This window comes from Piliocolobus tephrosceles, chromosome 19, assembly GCF_002776525.5.
Source record: "Piliocolobus tephrosceles isolate RC106 chromosome 19, ASM277652v3, whole genome shotgun sequence".
Lineage (NCBI taxonomy): Eukaryota > Metazoa > Chordata > Mammalia > Primates > Cercopithecidae > Piliocolobus > Piliocolobus tephrosceles.
Window position 1 is genome coordinate 19,611,227 of NC_045452.1, and position 13,251 is coordinate 19,624,477.

Consider the following 13,251-nt stretch of genomic DNA (forward strand, 5'->3'; position numbering starts at 1 on the left):
TTTTTTAGTAGAGACAGGGTTTCACCATGTTAGCCAGGATGGTCTCCATCTCCTGACCTCGTGATCCGCCCGTCTCAGCCTCCCAAAGTGCTGGGATTACAGGCTTGAGCCACCGCGCCCGGCCTACTCCTGCTAACTTCTAAACGCAGGGATGACTAATTCCATTTTACAAATGAAGAGGCTGAAATCCACAGATGTGAAATGGCTTGCCCAAAAGCCCCCAACTAGCTGCAGGCAGCGCTGGAATATTGGAGCTGGAACATTGCCTAACTGGCCAGAGAGGACAGCTTCCTAGCCAAACTCATAGCAAGCAATCTGGTCTTGCTCTGTCGCTCAGGCTGGAGGGCAGTGGCGAGATCTCGGTTCACTGCAACCTCTGCCTCCTGCGTTCGGGCGATTTTCATGCCTCAGCCTCCCAAGTAGCTGGGACTACAGGCAAGTGCCAGCACACTTGGCTGATTTTTGTATTTTTAGTAGAGACTGGGTTTCACCATGTTGGCCAGGCTGGTCTAGAACTCTTGACCTCAAGTGATCCGCCCGCCTCGTCCTCCCAAAGTGTTGAGATTACAGACGTGAGCCACCACTCCCAGCTCTCCTTCATTTCATTCTAACCAGTGGTTACTGCTTGACTTATTCGTATCAGGCCTCAGGTGAGTGGTGATCATCAACAGGCTCCCAAAGCTGCCTTCTGCCAGGAAATAGGCATAGAACCCTTGGTGCTGTTGTACTCATTTGTAAAATAGAGGTCCCAGATAATCCCTTCTCTCTCTCAGGGGAAGCTTAGAGCCAGTCAAAAGATGGGAAATTAGGAGACCCAAGTTCTCATTCTGTTTTTGCCTTTCCCAGGCTGTGTGAACTTTCCCCTCTGGCGTGTTTGCTCCCAAGGTCAGCTGTGTTCACTCTGGTCTTTAGAATTCAGGGACTGGTATCTCAGGCACCCACCTTTGGGGAAGTGATTCTGTACCAGGCAGCAAAGTAAACTGTGGAGTTCCAGGACTGCAGCAGTCATCTGACCCAGACCTCTTCTTTAACCCACAAGGAAACCAAGGGGTCAGATAAGAAGTTAGTGGTGGTCTTCAGGCACAGGAGAAGCCTGTGAGGAAGGGTTGAGTTCCTCCTTGGGTAGAATGTGATTCAAAGCCAGAGTTTAGGCTAGGCACAGTGGCTTGTGCCTGAAATCTCAGCACTTTGGGAGGTCAAGGCAGGAGGATTGCTTGAGGCTAGAAGTTCAAGACCAGCAAGGGCAACATAATAAGGCCCCATCTCTACAAAAAATAAAAATATTTAGTTGGGCATGGTGGCACGCACTTGCAGTCCCAGCTGCTCAGGCGGTTGGTTGGGAGGATTGCTTGAGCCTGGGGGGTTGGGGCTGCAGTAAGCCATGATTGCACCACTGTACTCTAACCTGGGCAACAGAACTAGACCCTGCCTCAAAAAAAAAAAAAAAAAAAAAGAGTTTAAACTTCTCCCTCTTCAAGATGTGTAGCGCTGACCCTCCCTCTGTAGCTGTTGAATTTGGTGCCTCTTCAACGGTGAATCCAGGTCTGTTTCCTTTCTGGAACATTTCCCCAGGGCCTGGCACTGTCATCTTTCCAGGCCCTTCCTTGCCCCACCTGAGCTGCTGTATCCATCTCCTCTCCTTCACCTCAGGAATCCTTAACTTCTGTGCCAACAACTACCTGGGCCTGAGCAGCCACCCCAAGGTGATCCAGGCAGGTCTGCAGGCTCTGGAGGAGTTTGGAGCTGGCCTCAGCTCTGTCCGCTTCATCTGTGGAACCCAGGTACACAGTGAGTGGTGGGGGGTTGTGGGGACTGACCCCAGCTGCCTGCTTCCCACAGTCAGCAGGGCTGGTTTAGCCAGCTCAGCTCATCCACAGCCCTGGGCCCACTGTTGGCCCCAGAGCTGTGCAGCAGAAAGGCTGAGTGCAGACCTCTGTTTTGCTGAAAAGCTTTGGCCAAGAAACTTTATATATATATGTATATATATTTTTTTCTTTTTGAGACAGAGTCTTGCTCTGTCACCCAGGCTGGAGTGCAGTGGCACAATCTTGACTTGCCGTAACCTTCACCTCCCAGACTCAAGTGATTCTTGTGTCGTGCCTCAGCCTCCCAAGCAGCTGCAATTACAGGCGTGCTGCCACACCCAGCTAATTTTTTTTTTTTTTTTTTTTTTTTGAGACGGAGTCTCACTCTGTCGCCCAGGCTGGAGTGCAGTGGCGTGATCTCGGCTCATTGCAAGCTCCACCTCCCGGGTTCACGCCATTCTTCTGCCTCAGCCTCCTGAGTAGCTGGGACTACAGGCGCCCACTACCACGCCCAGCTGATTTTTTGTATTTTTAGTAGAGACAGGGTTTCACTGTGTTAGCCAGAATGGTCTCTAGCTCCTGACCTCGTGATCCGCCTACCTCGGCCTCCCAAAGTGCTGGGATTACAGGTGTGAGCCACCGCACCTGGCCTAATTTTTGTATTTTTAGTAGAGATGGGGTTTCACCATATTGGCCAGGCTGGTCTTGAACTCCTGGCCTCAAGTGATTTCCTCCTCCACCTTGGCCTCCCAAAGTGGAAACTGCCTTTTTGAGCATTCGTTTTTCCCACCTGCAAAACAGAGTTCCTCAGACCTGACCTTTTTTTTTTTTTTTAAGACGGAGTCTCGCTCTGTTGCCCAGGCTGGAGTGCAGTGGTGTGATCTCAGCTCACTGTAAGCGACAGAGCAAGACTCCGTCTCAAAAAAAAAAAAAAAAAAAAAAGCATGGAACAGCCTGGCACGTAGTAGTGCTCAATGAATGTTGGCTATTATTTATTTTCCAAATGTTACAAAATAAATTTATATAAGTATGAAACTTAAATAGTACTAATTATGTACCAAGAATTCTTTTAAGAAAATTACAACTATTGGCCAGGCGTGGTGGCTTATGCCTGTAATCCAGGCACTTTGGGAGGCTGAGGTGGGTGGATTACTTTAGGTCAGGAGTTCAAGACCAGCCTGGCCAACATGGGGAAACCTGTCTCTGCTAAAAATACAAAAATTAGCTGGACTTGCCCACTTGAACCCAGTAGGCAGGGGTTGCAGTGAGCCATGATGGTGCCACCACACTCCAGCCTGGGTGAAACTCTGCCTCAAAAAAAATAAAGGAAGAACATTACAGGTATTAACTCATTAATCCTAAGTGATAGGTGCTATTCTTTTTTTTTTTTTTCGAGACGGTGTCTTGCTCTGCCACCCAGGCTGGAGTGCAGTGGCCGGATCTCAGCTCACTGCAAGCTCCGCCTCCCGGGTTCAGGGCATTCTCCTGTCTCAGCCTCCCGAGTAGCTGGGACTACAGGCGCCCGCCACCTCACCCGGCTAGTTTTTTGTATTTTTTAGTAGAGACGGGGTTTCACCGTATTAGCCAGGATGGTCTCGATCTCCTGACCTCGTGATCCGCCCGTCTCGGCCTCCCAAAGTGCTGGGATTACAGGCTTGAGCCACCGCGCCCGGCGATAGGTGCTATTCTTATTCCTCCTATTGAGATGAGGACACTGAGGTCCAGGGAAGTTAAGTGACTTGCCCAGAGGCACACAGTCTATTGTGGTGGGATTTGAACCCTGGCTCAAGAGTCCATGCTGGCTGGGCATGGTGGCTCATACCTGTAATCTCAATACTTTTGAAGCCCAAAGCAGAAGGATCACTTGATGCCTGGAGTTTGAGACCAGTCTGGGCAACATAGCAAGAGCCTCTCTCTAAAAAAAAAAAAAAAATTTTTTTTTTGTTTTGTTTTGTTTTTGTTTTTTTGAGACGGAGTCCTGCTGTGTCGCCCAGGCTGGAGTGTAGTGGCCGGATCTCAGCTCACGGCAAGCTCCGCCTCCCGGGTTTACGCCATTCTCCTGCCTCAGCCTCCTGAGCACCTGGGACCACAGGCGCCTGCCACCTCGCCCGGCTAGTTTTTTGTATTTTTTTAGTAGAGACGGGGTTTCACCATGTTAGCCAGGATGGTCTCGATCTCCTGATCTCGTGATCCGCCCGTCTCGGCCTCCCAAAGTGCTGGGATTACAGGCTTGAGCCACTGCACCCGGCTTAAAAAAAAGTTTTTAATTAGCTGAGTGTGGTGGTGCGCACCTGTAGTCCCAGCTACTAGGGAGGGGAGCTTAGATGGGAGGATCACTTGAGCCCAGGAGTTCAAGGCTACAGTAAGCTATGATCTCACTACTGCACTCCAGCCTGAGTGACAGAGAATCCCTGTCTCATTTGCCAAAAAAAAAGAGAGAGTGAGTCTGTGCTCCTACTTGTGATTATCATTAACTGCCCTCTCAGAAAGGTGAGAGAGAAAAGAATGTCAGAGGCAGAACTCCTGACTCACATCCAGTCACTTCCCAGCAAAGCCCTCACCCACACCCAACAGCTTTCAAATCTACAAATTAGAGGCCCAGATGAATCCGGAATTACCTCTGTGATCTTTTTCTTTGCCATTAGGCAACCAAAAAAGACACTCAGTGTGGTGTTAGGAAGACACATCTTCCTTCTCCATGAGTTCCCGTAATTCCACCCTTAGACCGCTATTGTAAAACCAAAGTCTGCCCAGGAAGGGAACCTAACAGGTCCCCAGTTCCTCAATGGGAACTGTCTGCCAGATTCCTGGCAGCTCTGGGATAACCCATGTGTGGCCGAAAGTAAGGAGGCTGAGGCTGCAGGCTTTCTGGGTTAGGTCTCTGTGGTCCTCCAAGCCTCTGACCCCTCGGACTTGTCCCACATGACCGCACAGGCATCAACATGTGTCTCACTCATTTTCTTTAGAGCATCCACAAGAATCTAGAAGCAAAAATAGCCCGCTTCCACCAGCGGGAGGATGCCATCCTCTATCCCAGCTGTTTTGACGCCAACGCCGGTCTCTTTGAGGTGTGTGGAAGCTGTCCTGTGGGTGAGGGTTGATGGGGCCTGTTAGGCTGGGGAAGGCTTGGGGGCGGGCAGTCGGGAGAACCTAGCAGGATTCAGTGCCATGCCTAGAGGCTCCAGAGCCCACTTCTTCTGGAGGTCAAGGTTGGGCCAGGTAGGTTCTCCAGGAGGAATCCTGGGGCTTGCAAGGAGCCTGAGTTCCAGAGACTGTGGGGGATAAGCTACATCATCTGGGAGGCTGGGGGAGGTGGGGGCCTGGTACTCACCAAATATATTCTCACCTCCTCTTACTAGAGCAGGGCGCTGGTCCAGCCCGGCACTGGGGCACGGGGGCCCAGATGGAAGCACAGGACGCCTTGCCTCTCTACCCAGAGGAACGGCCTGGCTGGCAGTACAGTTTTTTGATTTGCGGGAGTCCTGGTCGAGGGAGAAGCCTAGGGTGGTTGAGTGATGGGTCTATGCTCACTGCCTCCCTCCAGGCCCTGCTGACCCCGGAGGACGCAGTCCTGTCGGATGAGCTGAACCATGCCTCCATCATCGACGGCATCCGCCTGTGCAAGGCCCACAAGTACCGCTATCGCCACCTGGACATGGCCGACCTAGAAGCCAAGCTGCAGGAGGCCCAGGTGGGGCCACACCTGGGCCCACACTCAGCCTCCATCTGGGGAAGGAAGTGAGGCTTAGAGAGGCCAACTCCTCACTCACAGACAGATAGCCTGAAAGTTTGAAACAGCAGATTTGAACACAAATCTCTCAGACCCAGAGCATTATTCTTTCTTTCTTTTTTTTTTGAGACAGAGTTTCACTCTGTCGCCAAGGTTGGAGTATAGCTCTATCGCCAAGGCTGGAGTATAGTGGTGCGATCTCGGCTCACTGCAACCTCCACCTCCTAGGTTCAAGTGATTCTCCTGCCTCAGCTTCCCAAGTAGCTGGGACTACAGGCGTCTGCCACCCTGCCTGGCTAATTTTTGTATTCTTGGTAAAGACGGGGTTTCATCATGTTGTCCAGGCTGATCTTGAACTCCTGACCTCGGTTGATCCACCCTACTTGGCCTCCCAAAATGCTGGGATTATAGGAATGAGCCACTGTGCCTGACACCAGAGCATTATTTTATTGTACCGTGATGCCTTGAGGTTTTTCCCTTTGTGTGTCTTTGTGTGCGTGTGTGTGTATGTGTGTGACAGAGTCTCACTCACTCTGTTGCCCAGGCTGTATTGCAATGGTGCAATCGTAGCTCACCGCAGCCTCAACCTTCTGGACTCAAGCGATCGTCCCACCTCAGTTTCCTGAGTAGCTGGGACTACAGGTGCCCACCCACCCAGTTTTTTATTTGTTTGTTTTTTAGATGGAGTTTCACCCTTTTTGCCCAGGCTGGAGTGCAATGGTGCGATCTCAGCTCAGTGCAACCTCTGCCTCCCGGGTTCAATTGATTCTCCTGCCTCAGCCTCTGGAGTAGCTGGGATTACAGGCGCCCACCACTGTGCTCAGCTAATTTTGTATTTTTAGTAGAGATGGGGTTTAACCACGTTGGCCAGGCTGGTTTTGAACTCTTGACCTAAGGTGATCTGCCTGCCTCAGCCTCCCAAAGTGTTGAGATTATAGGTGTTAGCCACCACGCCTGGTCTGTTTGTTTTTGAGACAGGGTTTCACTATAATGCTCAGGCTAGTCTTGAACTCCTGGGATCCCAAAGTTACAGGCATGAGCCACCATACCCAGCCAGTTTTTAAAATTTTTAGTAGAAACACAGTCTCACTATGTTGCCCAGGCTGGTCTCGAACCCCTAAGCTCCCAAAGTGCTGGGATTACAGGTGTGAGCCACGGTGCCTGGCCTGCCTTAAGTTTTAGCAAGCACCTTCTGTGTGGCAGGCCCTTGCTAGGCATAAGGATAGAATGGACACGTTGGTAAGACCTGGTCCCAGCCCAGCCTGCCCTTTGGGACCTTACACAGGAGAGGGAGACTGAGCCCATTCTCACTGCCCAGGGTTCACAGTGGAGATGGGTGAGGCTGAGAGGCACAGATGAGGGAGAGGATGTTCCAGCCCCCAAGATGGTGGTACCTATGTGCCCACCTCTGTGCTCACTTCTGTGCTGGGCACTGGGCAGGATGAGCTCTCAGAGCTCCAAGCAGCACAAGACATGGGTGGTTTGGCCCAGCTTGCCACCACCCACCACCTGTTCATGTCTTTCCCGCAGAAGCATCGGCTGCGCCTGGTGGCCACCGATGGGGCCTTTTCCATGGATGGCGACATCGCACCCCTGCAGGAGATCTGCCACCTTGCCTCTAGATATGGCGCCCTGGTCTTTGTGGATGAATGCCATGCCACTGGCTTCCTGGGGCCCACAGGACGGTGGGACCATGTGGCACCTGAGGCCTGGGGTGGGGCTTCTGAGGGTGGCTGGGAAATGCGGAGGCCAGTCCCCAGCCTGATCCATGATCCCTGGGCTCTCAGGAGGCAGTGACAGCAGTGGCAGCTTCCCTTGCAGGGGTACAGATGAGTTGCTGGGCGTGATGGATCAGGTCACCATCATCAACTCCACCCTGGGGAAGGCCCTGGGTGGAGCATCAGGTACCTACAAGGTTGTGTCCCTGGGATCCCCTTGTCCTTTTGGAGGGCCCTGTAGGGGCTCAGGGAAGTGGGGAGGGCAGCACGGACTGTACTTTCAGGAGGGGGTTGGGGTAGGCTCTGGCCCCTGACCAACCCCTCCCCCCACCTCTTCCCTTCTTCTCAGGGGGCTACACGACAGGGCCTGGGCCTCTGGTGTCCCTGCTGCGACAGCGCGCCCGGCCCTACCTCTTCTCCAACAGTCTGCCACCTGCTGTTGTTGGCTGCGCCTCCAAGGCCCTAGATCTACTCATGGAGAGTAACACCATTGTCCAGTCTATGGCTGCCAAGACCCAGAGGTGCGGCTACCAGCAGGGATAGGGCAGGCTCGGGGGCCAGGGGACATGGTGAGAGCCAGCCTCATGTGTCTGCCCAGGCCCGTAGACAGCTCTGTGCCCACCAGGTCTGCTTCTGCCTGTTCCCTTCCCTCCTCTCTATCTCTGCCTCTCCCCTCTAGCTTCTGTGTCTCCCTCTTGTCCATCCTGTCTTTCCACCTCCCTTTTTGTTCTACCTGCCCCCTGCCTGGCTCCCGTCTGCCTCTTAGAACTTGTAACTGTCTTTGTTGATCCTTCTTGCACAGACCTCAGGCCTGGTCCCTGGGAGGAGCGGGTGTGAATACTCCACGGCCCCTTAGCTACCTGTGATACCTTGTACCCACAGGTTCCGTAGTAAGATGGAAGCTGCTGGCTTCACTATCTCGGGAGCCAGCCATCCCATCTGCCCTGTGATGCTAGGTGATGCCCGGCTGGCCTCTCGCATGGCGGATGACATGCTGAAGAGAGGTAAGTGTGCTGGGACGAGAGAACTGGTGATGGGTCCTGAGAGAAGAGAAAGGGAAACCCATAGACTATGAACCACCCCCTCTCCCTGCCGCCCCTGGCCACACTGCGGCCTCTTAGGCCACCTGTCTGTCCAAGCTTGAAAACTGCAGGCAGGCCAGGTGTGGTGGCTCACGCCTGTAATCCCAGCACTTTGGAAGGCCGAGGCGGGCAGATCACAAGGTCAAGAGATCGGGACCATCCTGGCTAACACGGTGAAACATCGTCTCTACTAAAAATACAAAAAAATTAGCCGGGCGTGGTGGTGGGCGCCTGTAGTCCCAGCTACTCGGGAGGCTGAGGCAGGAGAATGGTGTGAACCCGGGAGGCGGAGCTTGCAGTGAGCCGAGATCATGCCACTGCACTTCAGCCTGGGCAACAGAGTAAGACTCCGTCTCCAACAACCAAAAAAAAGTATATCCCAGGCCATGAGGCAGTCCCGAATCTGAGACTTGGGGTGGTTCCCTTGCCCTCTGTGTTCTGCCCCCAAGCCTGTTGGTTCTGGCACGCCCTTGCTTTCTATCCTCCCAGGCATCTTTGTCATCGGGTTCAGCTACCCCGTGGTCCCCAAGGGCAAGGCCCGGATCCGGGTACAGATCTCAGCAGTGCACAGTGAGGAAGACATTGACCGCTGTGTGGAGGCCTTCGTGGAAGTGGGGCAACTGCACGGGGCACTGCCCTGAGCTCTGGGTAGGGACGAGCAGAGCCAAGGTCCACCTACTGCCACAGGGTCAAAGGAGGTTTTCGATCAGCCCAGAGCAGAGGCTCTGAGCCCTGAACCAAAGTCCCAGAGCTGGGCTGGGACGTGGCCTGCGCTGAGGGCTGTGAGAATGTGAAACAACAGTTTGAACATTGGCTGTGACGCTCTGGTCTGCTTTACTGTGTCTGGGCAGGCCCAGTCCTGTGGCCGGTTGAAGAATCCTACAGGAGCCAGGGCTCTGAGGGGAGGCTCCCGAGGACTGCAGATCTCCAGATCTCCACTCACCTTTTCCCTAGATTAAGATGGGACCCAGTGGCTGGGTGTGGTGGCTCACCCCTGTAATCCCAGCACTTTGGGAGGCCAAGGTGGGCGAATCACCTGGGGTCAGGAGTTCGAGACCAGCCTGACCAACATGGAGAAACCCTGTCTCTACTAAAAATATGAAATTAGCGGGGCATGGAGGTGCACGCCTGTAATCCCAGCTACTCAGGAGGCTGAGGCAGGAGAATCGCTTGAACCCGGGAGGTGGAAGTTGCAGTGAGCCAAGATCACGCCATTGCACTCCAGCCTGGGCAACAAGAGCATAAGTCCATTTCAAAAAAAAAAAAGATGGGACCCAGGCCTTTGGGAGATAGGCACGGGCCACCATTTGTCTCCGGTAGCTTCTGTGCTGCTGTGGAGGGCCGCTGAGACCTAGCCCCACAGTCCCTTTACCCTGCCACCGTCCACTACTCTGCAGCCCCAGAGTCTAGAGTCTAGCTTCTTCCTCCCCTTTGGAAGATGTCCTGTCGCTGCCCAGATAGGAGGAGGCTGGGTGTCCATGTTTGGAAAGAGGGGAAGAGGATTCAGGCCCCAAAGAAAAGAATGAGGATCACCCCTGGGGAATCTCCGGACAGTCTGGAACCCTGTGTTCAAGCCCACTGTTTCCCTGCGTTAATCTGGCCTTGGGCAAACCCCAGTCCCTGTATGTGCCTCAGTCCTCCTGCCACTATGCCTTGAGATCTGGGGCCCTTCCATCTTGCTCATTCCAAGGCCTACGATGATCAGCCGCCAGGGGGTGCTGCGAGCACGGGCCTCGGCCGCCAGCTCGCCCCGCCCCTCCAGACTGGGGGCCTTGGGCCGCCGCTGTTTGGGCTGCCCAGCAGTCAAGGCCAGGAGGGGTGATTTGCTGCTGCCAAGGCCCCATCCTCCCTTGTGCCCCACAATGGCTCGCCGCTCTCCTGTTAGAGGGGCCTGCGGGAGGAGGGCGGTCTCTCTCCCTGGCAGCCTTGTGGACCCCTTGTGTGGTGGGGAGTGGGGTCTGAGTCACCGCAGCTCCAACCTCAGCGTGATGTGGCCTTGGGAAGCTCTTAGTTTGCTTGGGGCAGAGGATGAAAAGGCCCTTTATCATTAACGACATGAAACTAGCCCTACGTCTCTCTCTGACGTCCGGCACCTCCAGCCCGCCCATTTGCCCGTTATCTTGCGATGAACAATGTGAGTTGGGTTCCAGCCCAACCCTGCAGGATCTGAAAGCTGGGATTCCGGGGATCTGAAAGCCTGCAATCGGGAGGACCTTGCTGCTGGGGTCCAGGAGCTGGCGGGGGCGGGGGGGGGGCGGTGTGAGGGGGGGGGGGGGCCTGGCGGGGGGGGGGCGGGGGGGGGGGGGGGGGGGGGGGGGGGCGGTGTGAGGGTGGAAGGCAGCCTGGCTGGGGTACCTGTGGCCACATTAGCGGCAGGAATATTTGCAGCCCGCCACCACCGGGTAAGGCACGTAGCACCAGGTGCGCTGCTGCAGGGTATGTGCACAAGGGCTCAACCAGTAGTGCCAAGCCAGCAGCTTGATGAACGTGGTCTGCGCTAGCCGGCAGGTCATGCTACGCGCAACAGGCAGCCGCAGGGTGACGTGTGGCAGTTGGTGTGCTGCACCCAGCGGGGCCAGAACAGAGGGCCCAGGTTCACCCAGACCGACGTGAGGCGGCACGAAGCGAGGTACAAACGGCAGAAAGTGCGTCGCCGCCCCTGTGGCTCCCGGGAACCGCCGCTGGTGTTGAGCTGCCGGGCTGGCAGGGCGGGCATCGGCAGCGCGGCGACCCCCTGGGCCAGCTGGCCGCGGTAGCGCTCTACGCCGTCGGCCAACCCGCAGATCAGCGTGTTCCGGTGCACCAGCCCGGGTCCTCCGCCACGCTTCCTCCGCAGTCATCCAGAAGGTGTCCATAGGAGGCGCAGCAACCCCTCTGGGTGCACGTGTTTCGGCTTGGGCGCCTACGGGTAGTCGCCGGCCGCCCACGACAAGCTGTAGGGCCACGCGGGGCGGGAGGGCTGGCCGTGGATCAGCTGTAAGTCCGCGTTCTGCAGAATCAGAGGCTCTGGGGACCGCTCCAAGGGCGCGATGTCCTTGTTCTCTGCGTCGCGCACGACGTTCAGGGCCGCCGGCTACCAGAAGCGGCAGTAGGAGTGAATGGAGGAGGTGGCACTGGGCGCACCCAAGGTCTAGGCCCACTGTAGTGCTCTTTATGGCTGCCTGCTCCTTCCTCCACCTCCGCTCTCATACCAGCTTAGCGTTGCCGCTGCTGGGAGCTCTTTGCCCTGGCCAAGAAGGACCTTGTGGGCAGGGGGCTCCCAAAGGCCAGGAGTGCAAAGTCATGAATCTCACATGCCTTCCAGCCCGTTCCAGGGTTCGGGCATGCACATTCATCCAGGCTTCTGGGAGTCTAAGAATGCATTACTTTCACTCAGTGGTTGCAGATCTGTCAAAGGTTCTAAAATGCCACCAAGCTGAGTTTCGCCATTCAGGGATCATATAAGAGTCTACAATTCAGTTGTGCAATTCTATTCTGAATTATATTCAGAATTAATTCAATTCTGGCTGGGTGCGGTGGCCCATGCCTGTAATCCCAGCACTTTGGGAGGCCGAGGGGCGGATCACGAGGCCAGGAGATCGAGACCATCCTGACTAACACGGTGAAACCCCATCTCTACTAAAAATACATAAACAAAAAATTAGCCGGGCTGGTGGCGGACTCCTGTAGTCTCAACTACTCAGGAGGCTGAGGTGGAAGAATGGTGTGAACCTGGGAGGTGGAGCTTGCCATGAGCTGAGACCACGCCATTGCACTCCAGCCTGGGCGACAGAGCAAGACTCTGTCTCAAAAAAAAAAAAAAAAAAAAAAAAATTATTCAATTCTGAAGGTTCCGAATTCAGGTTTGGCAAGTCTAGATCAGATTCCTAACAGTTTCAATTCCGTGAGACTCTGCTTCCAAAAACTGAGGATTTTCTGCATCTGAAGAAGGTGACATCAGGCTTTAGAGAGGCACCTCTGAGCCCTGGTGAAAACCCCAGGGCCTTTGAGGAGGTAGTTCTGTTCTGTTTGTTTCTTTCTTTCTTTCTTTTTCTTTTCTTTCTTTCTGTCTTTCTTTCCTTTTTTGTTTGTTTGTTTTTGAGACACAGTTTTGCTCTGTTGCCCAGGCTGGAGTGCAGTGGCACAATCTCTGCTCACTGCAACCTCCGCCTCCCGGGTTCAAGCCGTTCTCCTGCCTCAGCCTCCCAACTAGCTGGGATTACAGGTGTGCACCACCACACCTGGCTAATTTTTAGTAGAGACGGGTTTCACCATGTGTTGGCCAGACTGGTCTTGAACTCCTGACCTCAAGTGATCCACCTGCCTTGGCCTCCCAAAGTGCTGGGATTACGGACATGAGCCACCATGCCCAGCCTTAAGGAGCTAGTTCTGAGCATCTACCCCAGCTCCTCCATCCTGGAATGCAACTACTGGCTCCATCAGTGCCCCTCACACTGTCTTCTCTCCCCTTATGCACTTCCCCTTGATGCTCCCCAACCCAACCTCAGCTTCTAAAAACACTACACTCAGTCCCTCCACCTCTCCCCTCCCTTCCTTAACTCACTGCAGACTGCCTTTTGCCCTCAATACACCTGTTTACCAGCAGCCTCCTTGTTGCTGAATCCAGTGTACCTTGCTCCCCAGGTGCTATCCTCCTTAACCTTCTGGAGGCATTTGGTCATGTGGTCCCTCCTTCTCCATGCAGTTCAGGCCAGAACTCCATGACTGAATCACACAGTCATTCACCAAGACCTATTCACCTCTTTGGCTCTTGCAGATGAGAGGCTACTAACAGGTCACTCATCAAATCTCTCCCCTTTTGTCTATCCTTTTCACCCCGGGCCATAATATATATATATTTTATATATATATATAAATAATATATATATATTTTATATATATATATAAATAATATATATATTTTTTATTTATATATA

At 54.0% G+C, this 13,251-nt stretch overlaps 1 protein-coding gene across 1 annotated transcript in view; it reads left to right on the forward strand.

Annotated features, from left to right (window-relative positions):
• Positions 1 to 9,156, forward strand: part of GCAT (glycine C-acetyltransferase) — a 9,941-nt gene extending 785 nt beyond the window's left edge. Inside the window, exons 2-9 of the mRNA XM_023222121.1 lie at positions 1,651 to 1,781; positions 4,772 to 4,873; positions 5,350 to 5,496; positions 7,066 to 7,220; positions 7,357 to 7,439; positions 7,603 to 7,774; positions 8,136 to 8,257; positions 8,825 to 9,156. Of these exons, the coding sequence (XP_023077889.1) occupies positions 1,651 to 1,781; positions 4,772 to 4,873; positions 5,350 to 5,496; positions 7,066 to 7,220; positions 7,357 to 7,439; positions 7,603 to 7,774; positions 8,136 to 8,257; positions 8,825 to 8,976 (1,064 nt within the window). The 3' untranslated portion in view covers positions 8,977 to 9,156. The remainder of the gene's footprint in view (positions 1 to 1,650; positions 1,782 to 4,771; positions 4,874 to 5,349; positions 5,497 to 7,065; positions 7,221 to 7,356; positions 7,440 to 7,602; positions 7,775 to 8,135; positions 8,258 to 8,824) is intronic.
• Positions 9,157 to 13,251: the final 4,095 nt, after the last annotated feature.